The sequence below is a fragment of the Equus caballus genome, chromosome 8 (assembly GCF_041296265.1).
Source record: "Equus caballus isolate H_3958 breed thoroughbred chromosome 8, TB-T2T, whole genome shotgun sequence".
NCBI classification, from domain to species: domain Eukaryota; kingdom Metazoa; phylum Chordata; class Mammalia; order Perissodactyla; family Equidae; genus Equus; species Equus caballus.
In genome coordinates this window covers 30,583,992-30,610,468 of record NC_091691.1, presented here as the reverse complement: position 1 = coordinate 30,610,468, position 26,477 = coordinate 30,583,992, and the positions used below count along the sequence as shown (strand labels likewise).

General features: G+C 52.3%; 1 protein-coding gene across 6 annotated transcripts in view; it reads right to left on the bottom strand.

Moving 5' to 3' along the window:
• ADGRD1 (adhesion G protein-coupled receptor D1) overlaps positions 1-26,477 on the bottom strand; it is a 172,153-nt gene that overhangs the window by 96,389 nt on the left and 49,287 nt on the right. For 4 of the 6 annotated variants that reach the window (XM_070275547.1, XM_001494181.6, XM_023647350.2 and 1 more), the window contains 8 exons: positions 19,727-19,906; positions 16,901-17,155; positions 13,078-13,142; positions 12,169-12,324; positions 9,997-10,056; positions 8,694-8,811; positions 7,544-7,654; positions 5,633-5,708 (listed from right to left, as the gene is read on the bottom strand). In XM_070275547.1, coding sequence (XP_070131648.1) covers positions 5,633-5,708; positions 7,544-7,654; positions 8,694-8,811; positions 9,997-10,056; positions 12,169-12,324; positions 13,078-13,142; positions 16,901-17,155; positions 19,727-19,906 — 1,021 coding nt within the window. The remainder of the gene's footprint in view (positions 1-5,632; positions 5,709-7,543; positions 7,655-8,693; positions 8,812-9,996; positions 10,057-12,168; positions 12,325-13,077; positions 13,143-16,900; positions 17,156-19,726; positions 19,907-26,477) is intronic. The other 2 variants (XM_070275549.1, XM_070275548.1) reach the window with 1 other exon arrangement.

Genomic DNA, 26,477 nt, shown 5'->3' with positions numbered 1-26,477 from the left:
TTTCATAAATCTGATCTGGATTTGATTTTTAAAAATCCGTTATCGCTGGAGCAGCAGCACTTGGAGACTGGACCATCTACCGCTTTGGGATTGACTGTTCCCACACCCTGACCACACCTTTGCCAACAGCCCCTCTGTTAATTAAACTTCCCCCAGATGACCCACCTGGCCCCTAGGGACCTGACCAGTACGGGCTGAATTGAAGCTCGGAGACCACGTATTTCAGCACATTTGAGCCAAGACCGCCCTGCTGGTCATCCCTGCCTTCAGTGCAACACAGAGAGGTCCTAAGATGACAGGACTCCAGGGGTAGACGTGGGAGCCCTGAAATCTGCAAGGGAAACTCTAAGAGTTCCCAGCACGTCGGAGACCAGCGCTGGCTGTCCGGCACCAGAAGTTACTGCACGCGGTCTGAGACGGGGGCCTCGTTAGGAGAACTTTCAGAGGATAATGAAGTCCCCACAGCTCACGGAGCTGTGTAGGGAAGTAAAAAAATCAAAGAAGAAAATATTCCCCAGTGAATGAGCTACTTCTATAACTAGTTCCCACTTGAACCCGGCTTCCTGCTGAACTCTGGGGTCCATGCTCAGCCGTCCACCGGAGAGCTGTGTGCACGGTGACCATCGGGCGAGGGCCAAGGGTATCCTGGAAACGCCACGCAAAGGAAACCCTGAATCTCGTGAAAGACGCTCTGCATCACGACATCCATGAGAGTGACGTGGGAGCGACTCAGGAGAATTCTCGAGCAAGACGCGAAGCCGCTGGTGGATTTAGACAACCAAAGGGGAGCGCTCACCAGGATGACGTCGGCGACTTCCGCGGTGTCTCCCGCTGCTCAGAGAGCTGAGTCCTCTCCATCAAGAAGTCCTGCAGCAGGTCCTCCAGGGGAAGCACAGGCACCAGCCTTGCTGCCTAGGCCGGGAGCCCCGCCTCCCACGTTGCCTCGTCAAACACTCCAGCCCAAGGGAAAGCTGCCACGCACACTCGGTGAGCACACCTGCACTCTTCCCCTGGCTCCCAGCTCCTTCCATGTTGCCACATTCGCTTTATCAGGCAAGCTCACACTCTTCACACACACACACACACACGCGCTCTTTTTTTGCTAAACAGTTAGGAAGTGCGGCCTGACAATCCTCCCCTAACGACTTCCACAGGGACCTTCTAAAGATAAACACTGCCGCCTGCATGAGCATCCTGCCGTCCTCTCGCTCAGGACCTTGACTCTGCTTCCACAGTACGATGCGACACCGGCCCAAGTCAATGTCCACTGCCCCCACAGTGTCCTTCAGGAAAGATCCCACCACATCTCCTTGGTCTCCTCTTGTCTGGAACATTCCCTGCTCCTTTTTCTTTCCTGGCGTGGACATCCAGCAGTCCAAACCAAAGTCTTCCAGAATGTTCCTTTTCTTAGATCTATGTGGCTGTTTCTTCACAAGGAACTTTGGGCCATGATTTGGGGCAGGATGACTCCACAGGCCGTGTTAACTCTTCCCACTGCCTCACATCGGGGACACAGGACATCGATGAGTCCCATGGCTGACAATGTTGAGAGTGACCAGTGGTTGACATGGCACCTGACAGCTGTCTCTGTACTTGGTACCCTTCTCATGTTGTAATTAACAAATGCCCTTGGGGCAACGTTCCCTGACTACCCTTCACATGGTGGTGTTAACGTCCCCTGATGATTTCTGCCCAAATCAATGACCACACTGAGGGCAGCAGACATGACTTTCTGATCTGTCCTTCCTTCTGCCTTGGTTGGTTGGCATTACTCCATAAAGAAGGACAAGTGCAGACATTTAAGCCAAGTCAAAACCTCCTGGAACTTATCCTTCTGAAGCACAAGAGAGTCCGCCAACAAGACGCTGAAACCCAGAGAATCGAGTCACAGTCCTGCCCCTGCCAGCCGCTGGCCCTGCAGTCCCGCCCCCTCATCTATGGAGGAGGAGCGGGAGCTGGTAACTCTAGACTCCCCGCCCACTCGGAGTCCTGGCCCCATTGTAAGGAAACAGCCGTCCCTGCTGCCCTCCTGGCACAGCGGGAGCACAGGTAAGAACAGTCTCCGTCCTCGAGGGGCCTGGGAAGGGCAAGACTTGAAGGCAGCATGTCCGGGCAGCCGAGCAGGGACCAGCTAAGCCCCAGGCCCTGTGGACCGTCAGAGGGGTGCCCCCAGGCAGTCGTCACTTGGGGCCCCTGGAGCAGTCTACCCGGGGCTTGGCGTGGAGGTGGAGAGCTTGCCCAGCCCTGACCCCTGTCTTTGTGCTGCTCCACCCCCAGGAGGCTGTAGAGGACACTGTGATTCCCCCGCGTCCTTTCATTCTCACAAAGAAGGACGGAAGCGTGAGGACCACAGTGTGTAACATTCAGTGGAAGGAATTCAGCTGTGCAGGCGAGCGGGAGCCCCGCCCATGTGATTCTACTCATCTACTGCTAATCACGGAGGAACTGGATCATTATCTTACAGGCAGAGCAAAGAGAACATCCCCCCAGCTTATGAAGGGGTAAAGCAAGCGCTCACATGCCACGTTCAAGGGCCCCAAGCTTGATTTAACAATTAACTCACTCAGTGCTCGCAGCAACCCTCAGAAATCAGGACTGCCATCATCCCTCTTCTGGAAAGGAGAACACAGGCACAGAGACGGCCAGGCATTTGCAGGTTCACACAGCAATAAGGGTACCCACTGGGAGAAGGGAGCCAGGAGTCCAGCACCCAAATCTGTGCAGCTAACCAAAGCACTGTTGGCACAGCCCAGTCTGGGCCCTGCTCTAAGCTAGTCTACACTGCAGGAGAGGACACGACAAACACAGGGCTGCCTGGACCTGATGAGCTGGGGGGTGATTCTTCTCAAGGTTAAAGTCAACAACAAGACACCGTCGCAGTAAGTGCTGACTCCAGAACTTCGCTTGAGCTGAAAGTTCAACACATGAAAACTACGTCCTCGTCATTGCAAAATAATTCTATTTTGACTTCAGGAAGACAGTTGAGCACTTACGTCTGCTGCTGACAGAGTTCATAGGTCACTGGGTGCTAATGCGAAGGGGGACTGCTGCCCGTGCGGGTCTCAGAGCCCCCCATCTGCAGGAGAAGGGGGAGTTGACCAGGGTGAGTGGGGTCCTGCATCCTCTCTGTGGACACCTGGGGCAGTAAGGATGGCGGAGGGGAAGGGAAAGGCTGAAGCTCTGGGGACAGAGGGACCAGCACCCCATCTGCCAACCTTCCAGCATGGCCTGGGACTCCCCAAAGCAGGCCACACGCAGCCTCTCTGACACAGGGCCGGAGAGCAGGGCTCTGCAAACTAGAGGCCTGGCCCGGCCACCTGGTTTTGTAAATAAAGTTTTATTGGCACACAGCCACTCCCATTCCTTTACATACTGTCCGGGGCTGCTTCCACGCTTCCAGAGCAAACTGGAAGTGGCTCTGACAGAGACATTATGGACTGTTAAGCTGAAAATATTTACTATCTGGCCCTTTATGAAAAAGCTTGCCAATACCTGGCTTGAGTGATAATTCAACTTGGTGACAGTAACTTATCCCCTGAAATGTGTGCATGCACTGATCCTATAACCAGTAATTCTGCCTTTTCTTTTTCCAGGGGAAGGGGAGTTGCAGACAGTGTTACGAATCCCGTTCTCCTGCTTGGTCTGACCCTTGGCCCACAGAAGGGCTCACTAGGCCTCATGAATACACATTTCAAGTATTTCACTGAAAAATCCATTTCAGTCTGAACCTTCAGCAGTGAGAGCTGTAAATAAACACAGAGGGGCCAAGGACGGGTTCATTTTTCATTCATAATCTCAGGTTTGGAGAAAGTTTCCCCAAAGAGCTGAGAAGGCATCTTTCAGAGGAAAAGAGACTACATTTTCCTTTGACGATTTTCATGAAGAATTCCGGAACTCGCACACAGAGAGCGACAAGTCCCCTTTCTGTAGTTACAGGGAACTTGTCAAAGCGCAGGCTTCCCCGGGGCACGCAGACCCAGAAGAAGGCTCTTGCTCCTAATCATGACTGCGTTCTTCCTGGCCCCACCCTCTCCCCAACAGTTACAGACGATGAGCTCTTCCCTCACATCCAGGAGAGGAGCCCTGTCCGAGAGACACATGACATCAGGGCTCAGGTATTTGCGCTGTTAGAAGGTATTTATCATTTATCTGTAGGCGGTAAAAATCGCTGCCTGCTTTTCATCACGGGTGAATCTAAACCCCCAGCTGCAGGGCCGGCATCTGGAACTCACCCCCGCAGTTCCTGCAAACTTGCAGGAACGCCCTTCCTCAGCCCCTCAGCTTTCCCAGGCTCAGTGCCCGCAGGGGAGGGAAGCGGGTGGAGGGCTGTGTAGCTCCTTCTGACATGCATCGCTCTCTCCAGGCACCTTTTCTGAGCCCCCACTCTGGGCCAGGTGCTGTGCCAGACGCTGGGAACAGACGGACAAGAGCCGCCTGCTGCCCTCCGCAGAGCCCGTCTAGGGGCAGGTGTGCTGCCATCAGAAGCAGCTTCCCTCCAAACGCTGACTGCAGAGACACATCCTCGGGCTCACACCTGCTGGCTCTTCTTCTGCACGGGCCCTGGCTCCGCCTTGCTGCCCTCTCCCAGGGACGCCAGGAAAGGCAGGAGTGGAGCCCTGCCGTGATATTTCTGCCTCCTCCAATCTCTCCTTGGGGGAACCAGCCCCTCTCTGTCGTCTGAGTAGGGCTGACCCACCCCCAAGTAGGAGGGGATCCTGTGAGCAGACCTGGCCAGTGAGAGAGCAGGATCCTTTGGCCACCATGATTGGGTACCTAGGATGGGCACATGACCCAAAGAAGCCAATCACAGCCTTCCTCGGTTTTCCAAAGGGGGTCATGTGAGTAGACTTGGCCAATGAGAGAGCAGGATCATCTGGCCACTATGATTGGGGGCCTAGGATGGGCACATGACCCAAGCATGCCAATCACAGCCCTCCCTGAGTTTTCATGGGTGCATTCAGGAAAGAGGATGGCTCTTCTGAGATCTCAGGACCCAGAACCACATGGGCCTGAAGCTACCAGAGCCAGCCATGCCTCCATGGAGGGGCCTGCCTGGAAATGAGCCAACACAGAGGAGGGCAGGGGCAGGAGACAGAGAGACCAGGTCCAGAGAGCATCCTCTGGGTCCCTGGGTCCAGCCACACTTGAAGCCAACAGACTCCTGCCCTTCTTAGTCCCATGAGTCCTCAGTTCCCTGGCCTTCCGCTTAAGCTGATGTATCCATCACAGTCCTGACTGATGTAGGCATGTGCTGCTGGCTTCCCATTCTACAGAAGTGGAAACTGAGGCTCAGAGCGGTCAAGTCACTTGTCCCAGGTCACACAGCTAGTTTCAGGTGGGGGTGAGATGGGCACCCAGCCTGGGCTCCTGACCACTGTACTATCAGCCTGTGCCCACCCCGGGGCTTGCTGAGCCCCAGTGCAGGAGTTCCTGTGTCTCTTCAAAGGGCTGTGGCATCTCCTTGCTCTAACAGCAAAACATCAGATGTTGGCATCGCAAGTTCCCCGACACGATGTTGGGTATGCCTGTGACGGCAGGGAGGCGGGGGGGGGGGGTCTCAGGGGCCAGACACCCGGCAGCCAAGCACGCACATGCCCACTCCCGCTCTTGCTGCGTGACCCCAGAGACTCACTTGGTGTGGGCTGGCGGGATGTTGTTCAAGTAATCGTGCACTCTGTGGTAGAGAAGGCCCACGATGACGGTCCAGCCTGGGGAAAGCAGAGGGTCAGAGACGCCTGTCAACAGGCCAGGTGACAAGCAGGAGAGACCCAAAGCCCCCAGCCAAACCGCCTCGCCCAGCAGGGCGCAGCGCAGACCCTCACACCCAAGCACCAGGGGCAGCTCCTCGGGGGAGAAGAAAGTGAGGGACACTCAGACTCTTCAACTATGAATTCAGCTGTGACAATGACTCCCTGCTCCTCCCCTAAGCCAACTCCAGACACGCAGATGCTCAGCTCCAGGGAGAGCAAGACGTGCCAGGAACACTACGGAGCTTCTGGAGGCAGAAGGCCCCCTCGGGCCGCCAACGGCAGCGCCAGCCTGTGGCTCTGCAGCAGGGAGCATGTCTCGTCCTTCCTGCCCTAGGCAGGGTCCCACCTCTCTGTTATATTCCAGCTTTGAGGCAGGGATCATATGCTCACTTATTTCCCTCCACCAGCTGAACAGAGGGTGTTTGAGGAACGAGCCATTGGCTGACTTCCTGAGTTCTTCGGTAGATCTCTTGAGAATGTTAACATTTCAGGAATGTATCCAGCAAGCCATATCACACTTTCCCCGTGCCAGGTACTGATCTAAGGGCTTGGCTCATTTAATTCTCACAACAACATTATGAGGCAGGGACTAATACTCTCCCCCATCTGCCAGATGAGGAAACTGAGGCACGGACAGGTTCAGTAACTTGCCCAAAGCTGCACGACCAGTAAGTGGCTGAACTAGGATTTGAGCCCAGGAATTCTAGCCACTGAGCAGGCGCTCGTGACCAGCAAGCTCTGCTGCAAGTGTGAGAGTCCCCGAAGGTGGAGACCAGGAGGCTGCCGCCCTGCCGAGGCTGACACACTGAGAGTTTCTAACAGATCGAGCAGCCAGGTGGAGTGAGATGGGAACAGAGCACGTGTGCAGTTGGTGGACCATGGACACCCCTCCATTACTGAAGTTCACGCCCAGTGTGGGGGACAGTCCTCTGGGAGCAGGACACAGCTGACATCCCCGGGCCCCTTTCACACAGGCAGACAGGACGGTGCAGGGAGCAGACGTGGGCTCCTGAGGGCTGGCGAGTGAGGATTCCTTGCTGGGAGGGCGACACCATGCTCCTACACCACCAGGCTGGCCTTGGTCCCCAATCTCTAAGGCAGAACCCTAGGAATTGCGTGCCCTCTGGCCAGATTGTCAGGAGCTGAGAATCCATGACTGCCCTGGCTGCCCGAGGACCCCTGGAACAGAGGGACATGGCTGCAAAGACACATCCACTTTTCAAGGGACCAGGGGCACAGTCACTGCAGCAAAAACAGCCAGAGCCACCTTGATGGTACTCCTGGGGTCAGAGAGAGTAACTGGGGTCCCCTCGGCTGCTTGTTCATTATGACGCTTAACTTCAACCTGCATAGGAGGACCCGGGGCTCCTCAGCCGACAGACCCCCTGACCTACTCTGAGGACACCCTGGGGGGAGGGGAGAGGGCCGCATCTATTCATATTCAGCTAACAAGGAGCTGTGCAGATTCAGGGGACGCACAATGTCCTTCACAGTGGGCCAGAGTCACCCGAAAGGCCTGCCTAAAATGCTGCTCCCCAGCCCCTCCACCTCAATCCAGTCAGGAGGCTGGAGTGGGCTTGGGATCAGCATTACGAGTGAACCTCCCAGGAGCTTCCAAAGATGCACTGTGTTCCCGAGGACAGAAACCTGGCCCAGAGCTGCTCCTGCAGGAACAGGTGCAGAGGCCGGGGGGAGGCCCTCAGCTGGGCAGCCACTCTGCAAGGCCCGAGGTCTCCGGGGAGAGCCAGGGCAGCCCGTCCTAGGGAGGGCCCTGGGCTGTCGGCAGCACTCACCTTGGTTGCGGAAAGCCTCATGGGGAATCTCGATGTAGCTCTGCCCCTGGGCCGGGAAGCGGTAGTGGGAGGAATTCATGGTCTTGGGTAGGAGTTTGGCCACTGAGAACTCTGAGAGCAAGCCAGAGAGAGGAAGCTCGTCAGTAAACGGCAGGGCGCAGGAAGTCGGGCTGTAAAACCCCATCTGCTTTGCCTTTTTTTTTATCAGAACGAGCTCCCCTGGGGACTATAATTACCTTCAAAAATGAGGAGCTGAAAAAATAAGAGTCCAGGGAAGGACCTGGGACCACGCAGCTCTCATGTCCATCCAGCCACACAATGCGGGGCACTCTCGGCCCGAGGTGACACTCCTTCCCTGGCAGCAGCCCTCAGCTCGCAACGCCTCAGTTACCACGTGCGTTCAATCGTGCAGTGACCCCATGTGCCCAGGGGGGCTCCTCCTCCGAGCCCTGGGGGACCCCATGAGACACAGGGAAATGAAACACCTGAGACTGGTCTTCTAGACATCAGGCGAATGCGCCATCGCAGGGAGGCAGCTGTCCTGGCTGATAAACCCCCACCAAAACTAACCAGGTGGCTCAGTTCAAGCTGATTTTTCAGAGTCTGGCTCTTGTGGTAAAGCAGGGGTGGTACAACGCTCCTAGATCAAGACTTCTAAAAAAACGAAGGGCTGTGACGTCTGCTTGTCCGAGGCAACATGACAATCATCTCAGGAGCCATGTGGGCCAAGGCTACAGCTAACTCCAAGGAACCTGGTTTTGCACCTTTGAGCCCGCAGACACTTGAAGAAGCTGCTGCTTCTCGATAGCTGTTCTGAACTGAGACAACCATTGCACGAAATGAACTGGACCCCAAGTCACCGTCAAATGGTTATGCAGTCCTCCGTGCACATCACGGCTGAACACATCTGCCCTGATCCTAACTCTGCCTTCCTCCAAAATGTAATTTTGCATAAGGCAACAAACATGGTTTAGGAAAATGGAGAGTTTTATCTGAGCTGATGGTGTGTGAGGCACCGCGTATTTACGTCTCGCGGGAGAACGCAGGGCTGAAGTAGAGCAAAATTCAACGAGAAGCTGTGCTCCCCACGTCCCCACCGCCACCCCCCGCACGGCTGGTGCACACACCCCGAGTGACGCTGCCCAGCTACCTGCCATGGAAGAAGAGCCTATGATGGTGATCTGGGGCTCGCCGGAGGGCAGGTTGGAAGATATGTGGCCCATGACAGCGTCGACGGTTTCAATCAAGCCCAGCACCACAGCGCTGTCCTGAAAACAACACGACACGAAGGAGCCGTGAAAAGCAAGCTTGCTCAGCCATCACTGGAGACGGATGCTTCAAACGCACAAAAGTGAGCTTTACGTTCCCTCTGTCAGCCTCCCTCCAAAGGCAGGACACCCAGCCTCCGCCAAGAGTCATCACAGGCCAGGCTCTGTCTGCGCATCCACCAGATGAGAAGCAGCAGGAGAGGGAGTCACACCACCGCCCCATTTCACAGATGCAGAGGTGACCACTGAGTGCCCAGCGAGCTCTCGGAATGTAGACTCCAGCCGAGTTGACCCACTGGACTTCACGTGAGTGAGAAGTAAATTTCTGCCGTGCCAAGCCCCTGAGATGCAGGGTCTGCTTGTTACTGCAGCCTAGCCCAGCTGAGGCTGACCAATACAGCCCTGCAGAAGAGCACGCAGCTCCACCGGAAAAGGCTCTCCACGTGATTGAGGAAAAACAGGTTAAGTCAGATATGCGTATATTTGTAGACTAGATATGCACATGAGTGAACTGAAAACTACATTGTAAGGAACATATATGAGTGTTAAGAGTCATTATCTCTCAGTCTTAGGATTTCAGGTGATTTTTATTTTACATATTTTTTATGATCTATATTTTCTAACTTGAAAACACATTTACTTGTTTTATTTTTTAAATAAGTAAAATCAATGAAGTCATTTTTAAAAAGAAAAATTATTCCACTCTCTTTTCTAATTATTTGGAGTTCAGAGAAAAAGAGAAGCTTTTCTGTTTTTACACTTAGAATCGTGAAGTACAAATTGTCACGTGTTCTACTTTTTTCACTTATTTAGTGATCTTTAAACTTTAGACATGATTTTTATTACCATTTAAGAACAATGTGATGGAAAAAATATATTATAAAACTGATAAATAAGGGCCAACCAGGTGTACATTCCTCACGAAGAAATCCACCCGTCTCCCCGCACAGCACAGAGGACAGTGACGCATGACTGACGCTCACGTAACTCTTGGACCATGCAGAAGACAGGCATTTCAGATCAGTCGTGCACCCAGTCAAAATGAGCTCCAGCATTCCAGATGACAGGACCGGACACACATCCCTTCTCTGACAGACGTGAGCTGAGCCACACTTACGCCACTTCCAGAAGACAAAATGGTTCCCAAGGTACAGACACTTTGAAGATCAAAATGTTTTTTCTTACCTCTGACACACTAGTCCAACTGGGCAGCTGAAGAACCTCTCCAACGGATTTTAAGAACGTCTAAAGGCAGACAAAATGACACAGCTTAGCACGTACCCCTAAGCCTCATTTCTTAAGATTTTCAATTTTCCCCATCTCTATCAAGCACTGGGTTTTGCGTACAGCAGTAAACAGAAACAGCTCGCATTAGTGTATCGGGTTATATTTTACAAAGCCCTATCAATGTTATCTTATTTGCTCCCCGTGACAACCCTTTAGTTAGGGGCAAGCATTTAGATGTCAAAATGAACACAGCTTAGTTATGGCAGAAGCCCTACACACAGAATGAACAAGTGAACGAATGAAGAATTCACGGCCTGCTGAGTGTGATTCTTTTGGGACGAGAAGCCAAACTGACATAAAACACTTGTGTTCATTGGAAATTACCTCTCTATAAAGCGGAAGTTGCTTGGGGTTCCTTGGTCAAACCTTAAAGCCATGTTTGGTTTGGCTCACTATTGTTCTAAAAAAAATGAAATTAGCTTCTAACATTTTCAAATTGGGAGATTTAAATGAAAATATGTAAATTTCCTGCTTCTTTTTAAAAAGGCGAAAGCTCAGACAACCCCTAGCCCATATTCCCACATGGCCATCATTGATCAAAGCTGAACAGCAGCTGCCCCTAGGCAGGTATGTGTTTCCCAGCTCACCCTGGTCCTCACCATTCCCTATTGCCTTACGCCAAGTCTGTTTCACTCACGTACATCACTCTTACAGGCTTTTAACTGTTTGTCTCCTCCTATAGACACCAGAATTAAACTTAGAGCCTGATCTAAACCTCCCATATTTCCCCCCAAAACTGCCATCTCCAGAAAGATCACATTCTTCCTCACCCTTTTAGACACTAAATATTTAGAGAATACATCATCAAAACTCCTCACTCTTTAGTTTATCTTTATTTGATAAATACTCATTGAGACCCTAAAGTGCAAGGCCTTCAGAATGGAGGATGAACACAACAGTCCCCCTCCTGCCTCACGGGGCTCGAGGGCTCCAGGGCAGAGGTTACAATCTAGAGCGGGGCCAGCACCTTCTTTTCAAGGGTCCCCTAGTAAAGAGCTTAGCCTTTACGAGCCACACAGTTCTGCCACAAGCACTCAACTCTGCTACCGTAGTGCAAAAGCAGCCAGAGACAGCACAGAAGTGACCCAGAGAGCAGGTGTCAATAAAACTTTATTCACAAAAGCAGGCGGAGGGCCAGACGAGGGCTGGGGGCTGCGGTTTGCTGACTCCTGATCTAGTGCAGTTCAGTTGAGCTGAAATATAATGCAACTCACATTTGTCATTTTAAATCTTCTAGTGGCCATATTTTAAAAAGTAAAATAAGTGAAATTAATTTTAATAGTATATTTTACTTAGCCCAATGTATCTGAAATATTATTTCAACATGTAATTGACCTAAAAATTTTTAATTCGATAGTTTACATTCTTCTCCTTGTACTCGGTTTTAGGAATCCGGCTTGTGTTTTCCACTCACAGCACATCTTGGTTTGGACTAGCCGCAGGCCGAGTGCTCCCGTCTCATAGGGCTAATGGCCACCTTACTACCCAGCCCAGGAAGGGACTCTTGGCATTTTCCCATCCAACTGCCAGTGGCGAGAAGCCAGGGCATCATGGAAAATAGGATAAGGGATGCCAAGGATTTGTGTTTCTCATTAAATGAGAGACATCAGTGGGATTTGGGGTAAACCTGCATGAGCCTTCTCCAGGACACCCAGAGTCAGGTGCCTCCACACAGCTCCACTCCAGAGGTGTAGTGGTTGGGGTCACACCGTGTGACCCAACTCCACCTTGGCCCTGTTGCCAAGGGAGGCAGCAGAGTGTAGACCAGGAGTCACAAACCCAAATGCCTACAGGGGCCAGGCAGATGTAGAGACGGGCCAGGCTGGTGGGTGTTGGGAAAATGAGCTGAAGAGCTGAGTCTGCAGGAGGCCCCACTAAGCCGTCGAGAGCCGGCTGGAGTGGCCACGCCATCTCGTTGTTCATGAGAAACCTGACATCCGGCCTTTATCTAAAAGTTCCTCATTTTCTTAAAACTCTGTGTAGGTCAAACAAAACACCTGTGGGCCATGAGCTGGCAGGTGGCCTCCCCCGACCCCTGATCCACCAGGCACAGAAATCAAATAGCTTTACCTCGGTGAGATTCAGCGCTGTTTCCCCTGAGAGGGATTTGTTGGGTAAGCTGAGGGACACGTTTTGAAGATAATTCAGTACAATTCCAGGACTCTGGAAGTTTTTTCTCTCCTCTGTCAAGTTGGTTATGATGGGATGGTAGGCGTCAGTGGGCATCTAAAAGAAATCAGCAACATGAGTTCCTACTGAGCATGGAAGCCGAGATATTCTACAGAGTTCCGTGTCCTCTGGGTCTCCTTAGACGGTAATAACACGTAATGATGATAGCACCTACTGGGCACCAGGCACTTTCGTGACTACTTTACATCTATTGACATCCCATCCTGCCAACAGCCTCATGAAATAAATACGTGCCCATTTGGTCGATGGAACTAAGCACAGTGAGGCTGACACAGAAATAAGCGGTAGGACTGGGACGGGAAGCCAAGCAGAGGGTTCAGAGCCTGTGCCTCACCATGCTGTTAATGTTCTCATGGGGGAAAGTGGTTTGATTACAAACACTAATTCCATTTAGCATTTTCTGTAGGAATTGCTCCTTTCCTCGAACATGGGAAGACAGGGCATAAAGAGCAGCGGAGCGTCGAGGCCAGCTCCTGCTTGCTCTCTGCTCACTGTGCCGAATGCCCCAGGAAGCAGTCCCAGCGTCCCTGTGTCCCTAAGCAGCCTTGTTTACTCCTTTTAGGTGCCTGAGTTACAGGCTACATGACGCAGAGGATTTTTTCTTCAGCCACTCTTAGCATCAAGAATTAGCACCAAAATTAGCTTCTCCTCCATTTATGATTTCTTCCCAGACATCATATGCCAATAGGAGGGAGCCAGACTGTCTGATGGAGTTTCGCCTCTCCTGGCACACAGTCCGAGTAAAAAGACATCGACAAGAGGGGGCAACAGAGAAAGGCGCCTGCTCACCATGGGGCTCGCCGTGGGCGTCGTGAGGAAGCCCGCTGGGGTTGAAGACAGCAGAACATGCTTTCCTGGAAGAAATCAGAAATGCTTAATTAAGGACCGGAACAGGGGCACGTCTCTCGCCCTCAGGAAGGCCGGTCCCTGTTCAAGACTCTGCTGGCCGCAGAAGCAGCTCGGAGAGCCTCACAATGTTTTGAGTGGGAACGTTGCTGGAACAGTAAAGGGCTAATAAATCAGCTTAATGGAGAGATTGGAGGGATTTTCCCAGGTCAAATTATCTTTCCATTTATATCCTAAATTGCTTTTGATCACCCTTCATGCAAGTCACCATATAAACAGACGATTTTATACAGCTTTGACCAATTTCAAATAAGGAAAGAACCCAAAGAAAGAGGCTTCAAACGCCTCTGAACTAGTCAGAGAAACACAGAGCTCTGTTCGTCATGGGGCGAGGACAAGCAGGAGACCAGGGGACTTCCCTTCCAGAGAGATGACGGGACCCCAGGGAAGTGGGGGGCTATGCTCCTGAGCCCCTTCCACCCTGAGGATTCTAGTTATTCTTTCTATTCAAGACTCCATCTGGTTAATTACGAATAATGAAGATGAAATGAGGAAAATTAAGACATGATTTGCTATTCTCAGCCTGTTTGCCACGAGCTATCTCTGATCTTAGCATTTACTCCCTGATGAGCACACAGACTTAAGTAGACACTACATCCCTCAAGGTGGCTTTGGGGTGACGTGAGGAAGGACCTCCTCACCCCCAGTTAGCTCCAGGAGGAACTGACCCGTTGGTTGGGGTGAGGATGATAGCTGGTGGATGCAGAAAGTGTGACACGACCAGGAGAACCGGGGCCCCAGACACTCCATTATGCACGTCAGGGCCACATTCCTTCCTCGAGTGCCAACGAGTTACAGAGGAGTCATGTCAAATTCACGCTTATCTCAGGCGAGTCCACAAAACAAAGGGAAGGATGGTAAAAGTCAGCCTGGCGACCCCGCCCACCCTCACAGCTGATGCTCACGCAAGACTGAGATGAGAAATGAGGACCTGCCGTGTCCTCAGTCAGTCTCGTTCCCCAAAGACTCTTGTAAAGTGCACATCTGGCCATGCTGAGTGTGTTTCTCGTGTTCAAAGATAAACGCTTTCCAATCACGTGATGGAGCACGGCCTCCTCCTTGCTCTTGTTCTCGGCAGAAGGCGGGCCATCCGTTGAGGCTGAGGCAAAACCCGGCCAGGGTGATAGATAGATGATCTGCCTTTGTATGAACGAGAAAGGGCCCCGCATCTGAACAGATCGGCCCGAAAATGGGCCTGCTCTAGCTAAAGGGTTAGAAGAGGGCACCACCCTGGACAGTCACCCAGAGAAACACCCCCTTGGAGCCCGGCAGCCGCAGCACACAGCTTCACATGCAGATAGATCTTATGCCCAGAACAGGTCCTCCCTCCCCCCGGGGACACAGCCCACCAGGGCCCCGGCCAGGCCTGAGAGCAGGCTGGACTGCAGCACCACTTGTCTGTGTGAGCACAGCGGCCCTGAACCCGTGGAGCCGGACTAACGAAGCGACGGGACGTGGAGCCCCACGCAGGGCCTTCCAGGGGACTTCCCAGGTCATCTGTTCTACACGTGCTTTACGTCATGCACCCGTCTTCAGAACCAAATCCCCAAGCGACGTGGGACTCTGACGGCTCCCGTTCTGCTTCAGCAAAAGCGCAGGGCGTGAGCTCTCAGGATGCCGAAGTGTTAACAGAACACCTCTCCCGAATCCCCAAAGACTCGGGCATCCCTTCCCAGAGCACGGAGGGCGAGGCGGACTGCACGCACGCGACTCAGCCGCCGAGCGTTCCTGAAACGCTGCACCGGGCAGGCAGGCGACACGCCCCATCCCTGAGCCCAGAGTTGTCCTAGTGACAAGGGTTTGCTGTGACAGCTACAAGAACCAGAGATGCCTCTTTCCAGCGTTCCTAAGACAGCGAGCCAGCAGAGACGCAGGGCCTGCGTGAGGCTCTCAGCAACACACACGGACAGCATCCTGGTCTCAGAGACAACGCTCTGACTCCCAGGCAATAAAATGCAGGAGACTGATACCCTTCCTCCTTCCGCAGGACACCATATTTTGCCCTCATGGCCCTTCAGTGAAAGGGAGTGAATTCCACTCTCTCAGTGAAGGCTGGAAATGTCAAGGCTGCGATGCACGTGGGCTGTTTCTGCGTGCACAGCGGCTCCACCCGCTTCTGAGCCCAGCATCCCTGATCGTCCTTTGGGGCATCCCTCTCCACATACTCTGGACAAGGCTGACCCCACTGCCATTTCAGGGGTGGACTGTGACCCAGGCTTAGGCCCATCAGCATATTCTATAACCCAGCCACCGCAAGCCACTCATGGGAAACACATGGGTCAGTCTAGGCCAGTAAGAGTCGTGGGCAGCCCTGTTGAAGGAGCTGAGGGTGCTGGAGGATGAGGATGCAACCCCGGAGGGAAGGGCAGCCGCCCTGGCACCACAAGAAGGCTAACTCGAAGGAGGGCAGGGTCAAAAACAGATTCCTAGTGGCATCATTTGAGCACCTGAATCAAACCAGTCCTGAAGCAGATTCTCCCCTATTGTTTCCATTGTGTGAGATAAAAAAAATTCCCTTGTTGGCTTAAGTCATTTTGAGCTGAGTTTTCTGTCACACAATCACTAGGGTCCTCACAGCTGAGGGACTCCGTGTCAGAGCCTGAGCCAGTGCCAGCCGGGATCCCGAACGTAGGCCTTCCACCTCCTGGTCCTGAACTCCCCCTCCCCCTGGGGCCCTGGTGTCAGTGCAGCCACCAACCAGGAAGCGTTCACCAGGTGCCAACAGGGTGAGTCTTGCCATTCCGCAGATTATTTCATGTCAATCAAAGAAACAGTACTTTCACTTGTGGGGAGAATGAAAATGGAATTGTGGGGGAAACATTAATATTAATCTTAAAACAATGAAAATGTATTGAAAACTTGCCATGTGCGGGCCTTGTGCTAACGGCCTCAGCCTCTCACATTAATCTTCACAGCACCCCCAGGACGGGGCAGTGTGAGTCTCATCCATTTTACAGAGGAGAAAACTGTGACTTGGAGAGATTAAGACACAAAGGCTCTCAGTATTATCGGATTCCATTTATATGGACCATCCAGACAGGTCAATCCAGGAAAACAAAAAGTAAATCATGGGGGGCTGGCGAGGCAGGGATGGGGGTGACTGCTCGTGGGCGCTGCGTCCTTTTGGGGTAATGAGAATGCTTTGAAACTGGAGGCGATGGTTGCCCAGCACTATGGACACACTAAGTACCACTGAAGTGTACACCTTAAAATGGTTAAGTTTATGTTGTACAAATTTTACCTCAATAAAAAAAACTGACTTCCCCAGTCCCACGGCTCATCGTGGCTGAGTGAAGATTTGAACCCAGGTTCCACAGGTCCCTGATCTGAACAACTGCTCTGTGCTGAGCAGGAAGGGGCATCCTCGGGGCACGTGGTAAACACTTGTTGATGAAATGCACTAATGGATCTGGGATATTTGCTTCTCAAATGATCACCCGTCACACCCACGTCGAAAACTCCCTGAGGACCAGCGGGAGAATATTAATCACTGTCTCTGCTGAGCTGTCGATCCCTCCATCTTAGGGAACAGGCGTTCGAGGAAATGCATTTCTAAGGTTCACGAGATCAGATCTCAGGCTGCAGCGCTGACTGCTGTCTCAGGGGAGTGGGGAGAAGAGGAGAGCTGGGAAGGGGAGGTGGATACGAAAGTGCCTCCTAGAAGCAGGCGCCACACCCGGCCCACAGCCCTCACCCTCTCACTGACCGATGGCCGCCGTGAAGTACATCGCGATCTCCTCCGGAGTCAGGGCCCGTTCCCAGATGATGAACTCGTCGAAAGCTCCGTTCTCGTAGCGCTTGGTCCGGTCCTGCTCGGACCCTATCACGAGGTTGACGTTGGGCTCCCCGTAGGCGTGAGACACTTTGCCCCTTGGGTCCGAGGTGCTCAGGGTCCCATTGACATAGACTTTCAGACCCTCCTTGGACTTCCACGTGAACAGGACATGAGTCCAGTAGGGGCCTGGGAAAGAGCAAAGGTCACCAATCTGAGTGCTGTGTGAATGAGCTCCTCATGCATTTTTTCCAGTTTTTAAGCACATCCCTCTTTCTTAAGATGACTGGTCACCGTTAACTTTGGTGGGTCCTAATACAGGTCATCGTATAGATCTGACTTTCTTCTGTCCTCTGGAGCACAGGAGAGAAATTACCTGCATCCCCAAAATTCCAGAAGCAGCTCAAGGAGACCCTTGGTTATTTTAAATTAGACTCTTTGCTGTGTTCAATTAAAATAAAATAATAACAAATGGTCATAACTTGTTCCAAAGTGTTTTTTTTAAGTCCTGCCTAGGCCATCACAGTGAAGGTCAGTAAAACCTCTCTGAGGGCCTGACTCAGCCCACAGGACACCGGCATCAACCTATGCTCTGACGCAGCGCCTGTGGCATTAACCAACATGGCGGCACTAGGGAGGCAAGACGGCTCTCCTGCCTCGTTCGGGAGCCTCCATCAATGAGCTCTGGCAGTCACTCGTCTCTCCGGCATAAGAACTGTGTCTGCCAACGAGAAGAATGTTCATCCGACTTTCATGGCAGCTTGTCCCACAAAGGACCCCACTTTTTTTTCAAGTGTCTTGTTAAGACATCCTGATGGCCTTGCTGCAGGAAGGAACTGGCAGCCCTTCTGGACACATATCACCTCGAGCTGGGCAGTCATCTGAGATCACCAGCAATTACATCAGGCTTCTCGCTCAGGGTTGTGCAACTCTCTAATTTTGAGTCTCTGGAGACCACTCAGATCCCAAATAGGTCCCTTGAGTTTAAAGCATGAATAACAGACCCCTTCAATGAACAAATAAAGAGCACATTGCCAGGCAGAAATGTCTAGAATGCTCCCCATTTCCCTGGGTAGAAAAACAGGCCAAGTTCAGCTGACTTGAACTTCAAACATGTTCAGGAAACCTGCAAGGTGCCTGAGGTTGTGTTGGCCCAAGGAGCATGGAGAGAAGACTCGCACATAAGAAAGAGAGCAGGCAGGGGCTGTCCCCGTGGCCGAGTGGTTAAGTTCACGTGCTCTGCTGCAGGCGGCCCAGTGTTTCGTTGGTTCGAATCCTGGGTGTGGACACAGCACCGCTCATCAAACCACGCTGAGGCAGCGTCCCACATGCTACAACTAGAAGGACCCACAACGAAGAATATACAAGTATGTACCGGAGGACTTTGGGGAGAAAAAGGAAAAAAATAAAATCTTTAAAAAAAAAATAGAGAGCAGGCAGAACACGAGAAGACCATGAACAAGGTACGGCAGTTCAGCGGACGGGGGGAGCAGAGATTAGTTCCGGCCTCGGGGACCAGAGAAGGCAAATATGCAGGACTCCCTCAAACTGTAAACTCACTGAATTTCCCACGTTTACTGAGGTGGAGGTGCAAGCTTGGTCTGTGTACACAGTGCCCAGAGACGAAGGCAAAGACATTCAGTATTCCCCGTGCACCACATTCCAGCCTCTTCGTGTGTATTAACTCACTTACCTCTCATGGTCACCCTATCACGTAATACCGTGACCATCTTCACCTCATGACTGAGGAAACTGAGGCACAGAGCAGGCAAGGCGCCGGGGTTCCCACTGTGAGCATGGTACAGAGGCGGGATCTGGACCAGGCTGTTGGCTCCAGAGTCCACGTTTTTTAACTGAGACATGCAGCCACCAGAAAACGAATTTTCCTTAAATACGTCAAAGACGTCATTTCCTACTGTTGGAAAGCATTGTGGGCCTTTGTCCTGCCCCCAACACCTCTGTGCTTCCCTTCTTAGTCTCCCACCCTGACTGGGGCCCCCTCAGTGCTGCCCCAAGATGCTCTGAGTCCCAGGCACCGCTCCGCCTCCTCCTGTGTCCCCTGCAGACCTCCGCCAGTGCCCCGGCTTCCTGCCCCACACCTCTGACCTCACCCCAGTGAACGATCGGCCCCACTACGCCCGGGAGAAAGTAGGAACATCAAACAGAACCACGCTGGCCTCTCAGCTCCCACCTGCTAAGGCAGCCACAGTCGCAGGCACCGTCCTCTCCCCACCTGCCCAGAGCCCCCTCCTGTGCCCAGGGCTCCACACGCCCCCCCCAGCCCCACCTTCTTCTCCACAATCTCCAGCCTCTCTTTTCCGAAAGCCTTTTCATATCATATGTTAAACATTTTCAAGTCTATACCACTAAAAAGAAGGAGGAGAAGAAAGATGAGGGGGAGGAGAGGGGGACAATGACGACAAGGGGGAGGGAGAAGGGGGGACAGCCAGCACCGTCCACTTCACTTCCCCAAACTGTGAGGGGAGTGCCAATGACGCCGCCACCGCGCGGATGCAGACCCGCAGCCTCCGCACACAGAGGACTCTGACACAGTCCATTTGTGGTCAGTCGGGACCCAGGCGCCTGGTTGCACCACCTGGGCTCTTAACCCCGTGTTGAGCCATCTCATTCTCACCCTTTCCAGGCTCTTCCCAAGCTGCCCCTTCCAGAAGGGCGCTCGGTGCCAGGACACTATCAGCTTCCCGTCATCAGGAGGGCCTCACCTCCCCCAACGGACACTCGGGCTGGAGGCCCCCTTACCTGGGGGGCTGAAGGTGGCCTCCCACGTCTTGGAATTGTCCCGCGTGTACAGCTCCACAGAGCCCTTGCCACCGCTGGAGCAGATTTTGAACCCGTCGGAAATGACCTGTCCGCCATAAGCAGAAGGGATTGGTCTGGAGTGTTCTCCTTGTGTCTTCCAGAAAAAGGAAAATGTGACACCTGAGGAAAAGGAAGGTGCTGGGTCATTATTAATGACAAGCAGAAGGGATTTCACCTCTCAGAAGCAGGCTGTTCTCTCTGCTCTTTATTTTTTATTTAAAAAGCAATTTCTTTTTCTCATTCTAGAGACAATGTATGTTCAACTCAGAAAATACAGACAATAATAATAAGTAATACTTATTAAGAGCTCACTAAGTACCAGGCACTTTTCCAGGCGTTTCAAATGAATTATCTCCTCTTAAATAGTATGAAAACCCTGTTACCATCCCCATCATGCAGATGAAGAAACTGAGGCCACTTTGCCCAAGGTCATTAAATGAGTGACTGATGAAGATTAGATTCAAACTCCAGAGTCAGATTAGATTCAAACTCCAGAGTCGGACCCCAGAGCCGCGAACGTCAATAACCCACACCGTTCTGTTTCTATTCCTCCTACTGAGGCATCCTCAGGGCAGCTCCCGCCAGAACCTCTTCTATTAGCATATTTTACAAAGAAAGGAACTAACTCAGGCTTACTGGTTTACAAACCACATTTTTTAAAAACTTACTATATCATAAACTTCCTCCGATGGCCATAAATACACTTTTCTGCTGTCATGTTTTATATCTGCACAGCATCGCATTCTAAACAGGTACCACAATCATTTTTAAACAAGTCCTTGCTGCTGGGTCTTAAGGTTTCCTTCAACTTTTTATTTTCCAACAGAACTAGAAGCAGTTCACATGCCTTGAGGATGAATCCCAGTGGGGATTTCTAGGCAAAGGGGAAGCCCACTTGGGAGGGTTTGGATGTCTACAACTGTACGTTTCCGACAGGAACAGAGTGGGGCGCACAGAGGCCCTGGCAGCTAAAGTTTCTTTCAAGACGCCCGGCTTCCAGGTTCTTAGTGAGTCCCTAGCTCGGCCCCACACTGGGGCGAGGGTCCTGCTCCACGCGGACAACACGGTCTGGCTCAAAGGTCAGGATGATGGAGTTGGCCTGCTGCTTGATGTGTCTCCGTCACTGGAAGCAGACGGAGGGTGAGAACAAGGCCAGCTCTGGAGGGTGAGGCCCCCACCCCACAATCACCCTGTGGGCCTGGGGCCAGCTCCTCTGTGACGGACAAGGGCCAGACCTGGCTGGAGCCTCGGCTGGATTTTAGGCTGCCCCTCATCGCCTTTGGAGCTGATTGCCTCCTTTCTGCCTCTCTGACTCCAGTCACTCTCACCCTTTCTTTGCACGTGAGTAAACTGTGCGTGTGCGCATGAGAATGTGTGCACACACGTGTGTGTGCGCTAAGCCAGCAACCTGCCTGGACTCTGAGTGTGAAAGCTGGAAATAAATCCAGCTGCCTTGACCCTCCCACCCCGGCCCGGGCTCCGTGGAGAGAGAGCTTTGCTGATGCTGGGAGAGGACGGTGCCCAGAGCGGATCCCGACAGGCCGGCGATGGGGGCGGAGAGAAGAGGTGGAGGGCCATTTGCCATGGCCTTATTTACTTAAATGGCCCCAAATTGAGCCTTCAGACCTTATCTTCAAATGAGATTATGGACATGGTCTTAGAGAGTCACTGAATTAGAAGAGGACATTTGTCATCAAGTATAAACTTGTGTCCCATTACAATCATCCTATTGTAATGCCTTATGAATCAACATATTTGTTACACATTGTTCAAATGTCTTGTGACAATTACATTACATTATACTTTTGTGGGTTCAAAGCCCTAATAGGATTAACATTAGTCTGTAAAACATAGTATAATTTTATAACCCTGGTTTGGAATTTCTCCATTTTTCTTTTTAACATAACAGAAACCTCAAAAAAATGGTAGGGGCCTGGACCTTTCCTGAGCTCTGTGAGGCTCCAGGGGAGAACACCAGGTCACAAGGGGTATGTCCTTAGGGCCACTGAGGAAAGCAAGGTCCTCAAAAGTGGCCTGTGACGTGGGTCCCACAACAAAAGGACGCCCAGAGTGCGGCTGTGCTGTCCCAGGACACAGCCTGCTCCCTGCCCAGGCGGCCGGTGGAGGCCTCACCGCCCGGAGCATGGCCACCACCTCTGTCTGCCGTCACCGTGGCGGTGCGGTCTGGATACACCCCACGGCCTCCTGCCGTGCTCTCCCCTCTCCGAAACAACCAGTTTCGCTGGGAAACCAATACAGAGCGTTGTGAAACTTCTGTTATGAAACGAATTCCCTGTGGGATTCATGGAAGTCAAATTTTTCCAAACACTTTTGTGTTTAAAAATTCCTTCCACTCAATCCTGCCTTGGCCAAATGTCTTTCTGTTCAGGAAGAAAAATAAAAATAAAACCTTCAATTTGGTGTTAGGTAAGCGTAGATCGAAGGCAAACAGTGGTGCCTATAAGCCAAGCTTTTCATTTTTGTTAATTCGACCTGCAAAATAATTGCTTCCATCTGGGGAATAGTTTATATTTAAATGTCAGCTGACATTTTCATAGAGTCTTAAACGACTCGCAACGAGCCTTCTAATATTAGCATTTGCAGGAACTTTGTTTCATGCTCTTGGGGTCATTCATACAAAGAAGAAAAAATCTGAAGGAAAAAAATAATCACAATATTGACAAATTGATTTGACAGTTTTTCTCCTTATGAGCATTAAATCCTAGTTCATCCAAAAAATAAAGTGAGGAAAAGTTTTTCTCAACAAGACAAAAAAAGAAAAGAAAGATATCCAGATGTCACAGGAAAAGATGGATAAATTTGAGTGCATAAATATTATAAAATTCTGCAAGGCAGAAAATTTACCATAACAAAGTGAAAAGACAAATGACAATCCAGGAGAAAAATATTTATAAGACATTTAACAGTTAAGAAATTAATTTCCTTACTATATAAAGAACACTGTATAAAAAACAAAAGCATGATTCCTAGCATTTAGTGAGAACTTACGATGAGCAAGATTGACTAGTCTAAGACTTTTACGTGTATTAACTCTTTTAATCCTCCCAACAACCCTATGAGGTAGGTGTCATTATTTTCCCCATTTTACAGGTGAGAAAACGGAAGCACAGAGAGGTAAAGTAACTTGTCCAAGGCCACACAGCTGGTGACAGAGTCAGGATTTGACCCAGGCAGCCTGGCTCTGGAGCCTGCACCTGGAATCCCTGTGCTATTCTGCCCTTTCCTTGAGACAGTGTTGTTTGGGAGAGGGCTCATCACTGAACTAGACCAAGAAAGATCAGCAGGGATTCCAGGGAGGAAAAAAGTGCACTGTAAAGACCTGGGCCCAGCGAGGAAGCCTTGTTGATGCACGGTCCTCCCTGTCTCTGTGGTGGGTGGGAAGGCAGCTGGAGGGGTGGGTGGGAACCTTTCCAGCAGACCACCAGCTCTTCCAGGCCACAGACTCAGCACCACATCCTGTCTGTTTGTGATTCAAAGTGGACCAGAGCAGGAGCAAGTCAGAGGAGGCGACCTGCAGGTGTTGTCACTGCCCAGCCACCCATCCTCCCTCACCCGGGAGCAGCAGCCCCAGGTTCCTTGGGAGAACCATCCACCCCGCTCTCATTCCCTCGAGTTTAGGTGGGGCCGACCACTCACCCCAGGCTAACGCAGGCTGGCCCGACCAGAATCACAGTGACGGTCCAGGGGTGGCCAGGCTCAGCTGATAAAATGGCAACCCGCAGCTTCTGGACCACCGTTGCGCTCACACCTGGAAAGCCTTCTTGAGAATGGAGGCAGAGCAACGGAGACATACAAAGTTCCGATGACAGCGTCTGAGCACCTGGGCCCAGCTTGTGGCAGACCGTATTTTCCAAAGAAGTCACAGCACCTCCCGTCCTGTCTACTTTCACGCCGTGACCTAGCCCATCTTCATCAAGACCCAGGGCCCACTCCTCCAGCTGCCCTCTGCCTGACCTGACCAAGAGGACAGAGCAGAAGCGACACCGGCCGAGTTGCAGGAGCAGTCACTTACTGCCCAGTCGCCCCTGCTGTCTGCCCCTTGGAGCTCCAGGCCAACGTGGACGAAGGCCAGGCTATGCCGCTGGAGAGAGGAACCAGCCAGAGGAGCAAGCGGTGCCTGAAGGTGCTCGGGCACCCTGCGCAGGTGAGCCTTCAGACGCCTCCAGGCTCGGCAGCTGGTACTGCAGCTGCCCGAGAGCCCCAGCAGGAACTGCCCAGCCAGCCCAGCCAGCCCAGAGAGCTGTGAAAGATCATACTAACTGCGCGGTGCGTTGCTGAGTTTGGGACGTGTTTGTAGCACGGCAGTAGATAACCAGACACAATCTTACCTGAAGCCATTCAGGCCCACCAGCCAGGAGTTCCCCTTTTTGCTTAAGCCCAGTTGAGTTTCTGTTGCTTACAACTCTCCAGCTGTCATTGGGCGATCACCAGAGGATGAGTTCCCTTCCTGATCCTGAGTCCCCACAAAGGCCGCCACAAGGAGGTGCACATGGCTCCCTCCCTCCTGCCTGCCTGCTCTGGGTAGAGGGTTCTGGGAGGCTATGTGCATCCAGGAGGGAGAACAAGCAGACCCTCCAGCCTCTTCTGCTTACAAACCTGCCTGGTTCCAGCCAGGCGTAGCCCTAGGCCTCTGTGGGACAGGTGTCCACCCGCAACGTGATGACAACAGGAGACGAGCCTGTCCACAACTTTCCACCACGACAGCCAGCTGAAAGCAAGTTCCCATGAGAATCACCCAGAGTCAAAAGAGCAGGCTCAAGAAGGTTCTAGAATGGGAAACTGAGGGCATCAAAACCAGCGCCATCAGTTTCAGTTCAGGGCTAAGTTTTGGGCTTGGTTAACACCCATCCCGGTCAGCTCAGGCTGCTGTAATGGAACAAGCAGCCTGGTGGCCCGAACAACGACCCTTATTTCTCACAGTTCTCAGCCTGGAAGTCTGTGGTCAGGGCACCGGCCTGCTCGGGCTCTCGGTGAGAACCCCCCTCCTGGTTATGTCCTCACATGGCCTTCCTTGGTATGTGCACACACAGAGAGAGAGCCCCTGTCCCTTCCTCTTACGAGGACGTCGCTCCCATCACAGGGCCCCACCCTCATGACCTCATCTAATCCTCGCCACCTCCCAAAGGCCCCACATAAACTCATCACATCAGAGAGAGGGTTTCAAAATAGGAGTCTGGGGGGACACCACATTCAGTCCATAGCAACACCCTCATTCATTCATTCATTCGTTCAACAAACGTTTACTTAGTGGCTAGCACGCATCAAAGTCCATAAGCGAGGGTCTGGAGACAGAAAGGTGAAGAGACCCAAGGTCCCTGGGCTACTGGGACTATCAGGCAGGGCAGCGGTCACACAGGAGTCCTGCAGCGACACTGTGATAAGAAGGAGACCGTTAGTGAGCGACAGGGCGCCGTCTGCCCTGGAGGTCAGGAGAGGCTTCCCGGGGCCAGTCACTTTGGAACTGAGATGGGAAGGAGATGGGGTGATGCTCAGATTCAAGGAACTGACTCGACGTCAGTTTTGTGGCAAGATATGGTGAGGCCGGAGAAAGAGAAGCAGAAAAGTCGGCACGTGTGGTGGGCGTGGGCCGGGCGCGGTGGCCGCTGGCTCGGTCGAGGTTCAAGGGGAGGCCCGGCCTGCCCCTCAGCGTTGGCTTCCCCTGGCAGCCGTGACGAGTCCCCACCCGGATGGACGGCGGTGCCCCCACACAAACTCCTCTCCCACGGTTCTGAAGGGAGCAGGCACCGGCTCCCTCGAGGTGTGGCGGCCGCACCCCCCAGGAGGCTCTGGGGAGAATCTGCTCCTTCCCTTTTCCGGCTTCTAGAAGCTCTGTGCTCTTTGGCTCGCAGCCCTTCCTCCGTGTGCAACTGACTCTGCCCTTCTACCCCCCTGCCAAGGACCCCCGTGATGACACTGGCCCCACACAGATGATCCAGCTTTCTCCCCGCTCGAGATCCTTGACTCAGTCACATCTGCAAACTGGGTAAAGGGTACGTGGGATCTCTGCGTCTTATTTTTCACAACTGCACGCTAATCTACAATTATCTCTAAGTAAAAAGGCTTTTAGAAAGAAAAGAAGAGACTCAGCTAGGTCGGGCAGGCCTCTAATCTGAACTGGCTGCTTCAACTGCCAATTGCACAGGATGTCTCGGTCAGGGAAGTCAGGCGTTCTCCCAGCTTTGGCTAAGAGAGGCTTCCCAGAATTGGGGCCTTGGTTTCTTTATTTGTAAAATGAGTAGAGGATGTCAAGGGAATCTCCCAACTGTAGGATTCTGAGGGGGTTTTCCACGCAGTAGGGCGCTGGGCAGGAGAAGAGAAGCGAGCATGCAGGCTCTGAGCTGAGCCTCCTCGATGCGGGACAGCCACCTGGCAAGCGACCTCAGAAGAACTCAGTGGGGAGCGAAGCGAGGGTGGGAGACGCAGGCGTTCTGGCTACAGAGAAAGGTGCCAGATGCCTAGTGGCAGCCAGCCAGCAAGGTTGCTGCCTCAGGTCCCAAACTCTGACTTTGTCAGATACTATAATGTAACCTCTACTCCTGCGTGTCAGCCTAGTACTGGCTGATAGGTCAGTTTCTACCCACAAATTTTTGAGTCGATAACTCATCCTGTGGTCTTGGACACTTTTACAGGAGAATTTTAGCACACGGACGTGCCTTTTTCTAACACAACT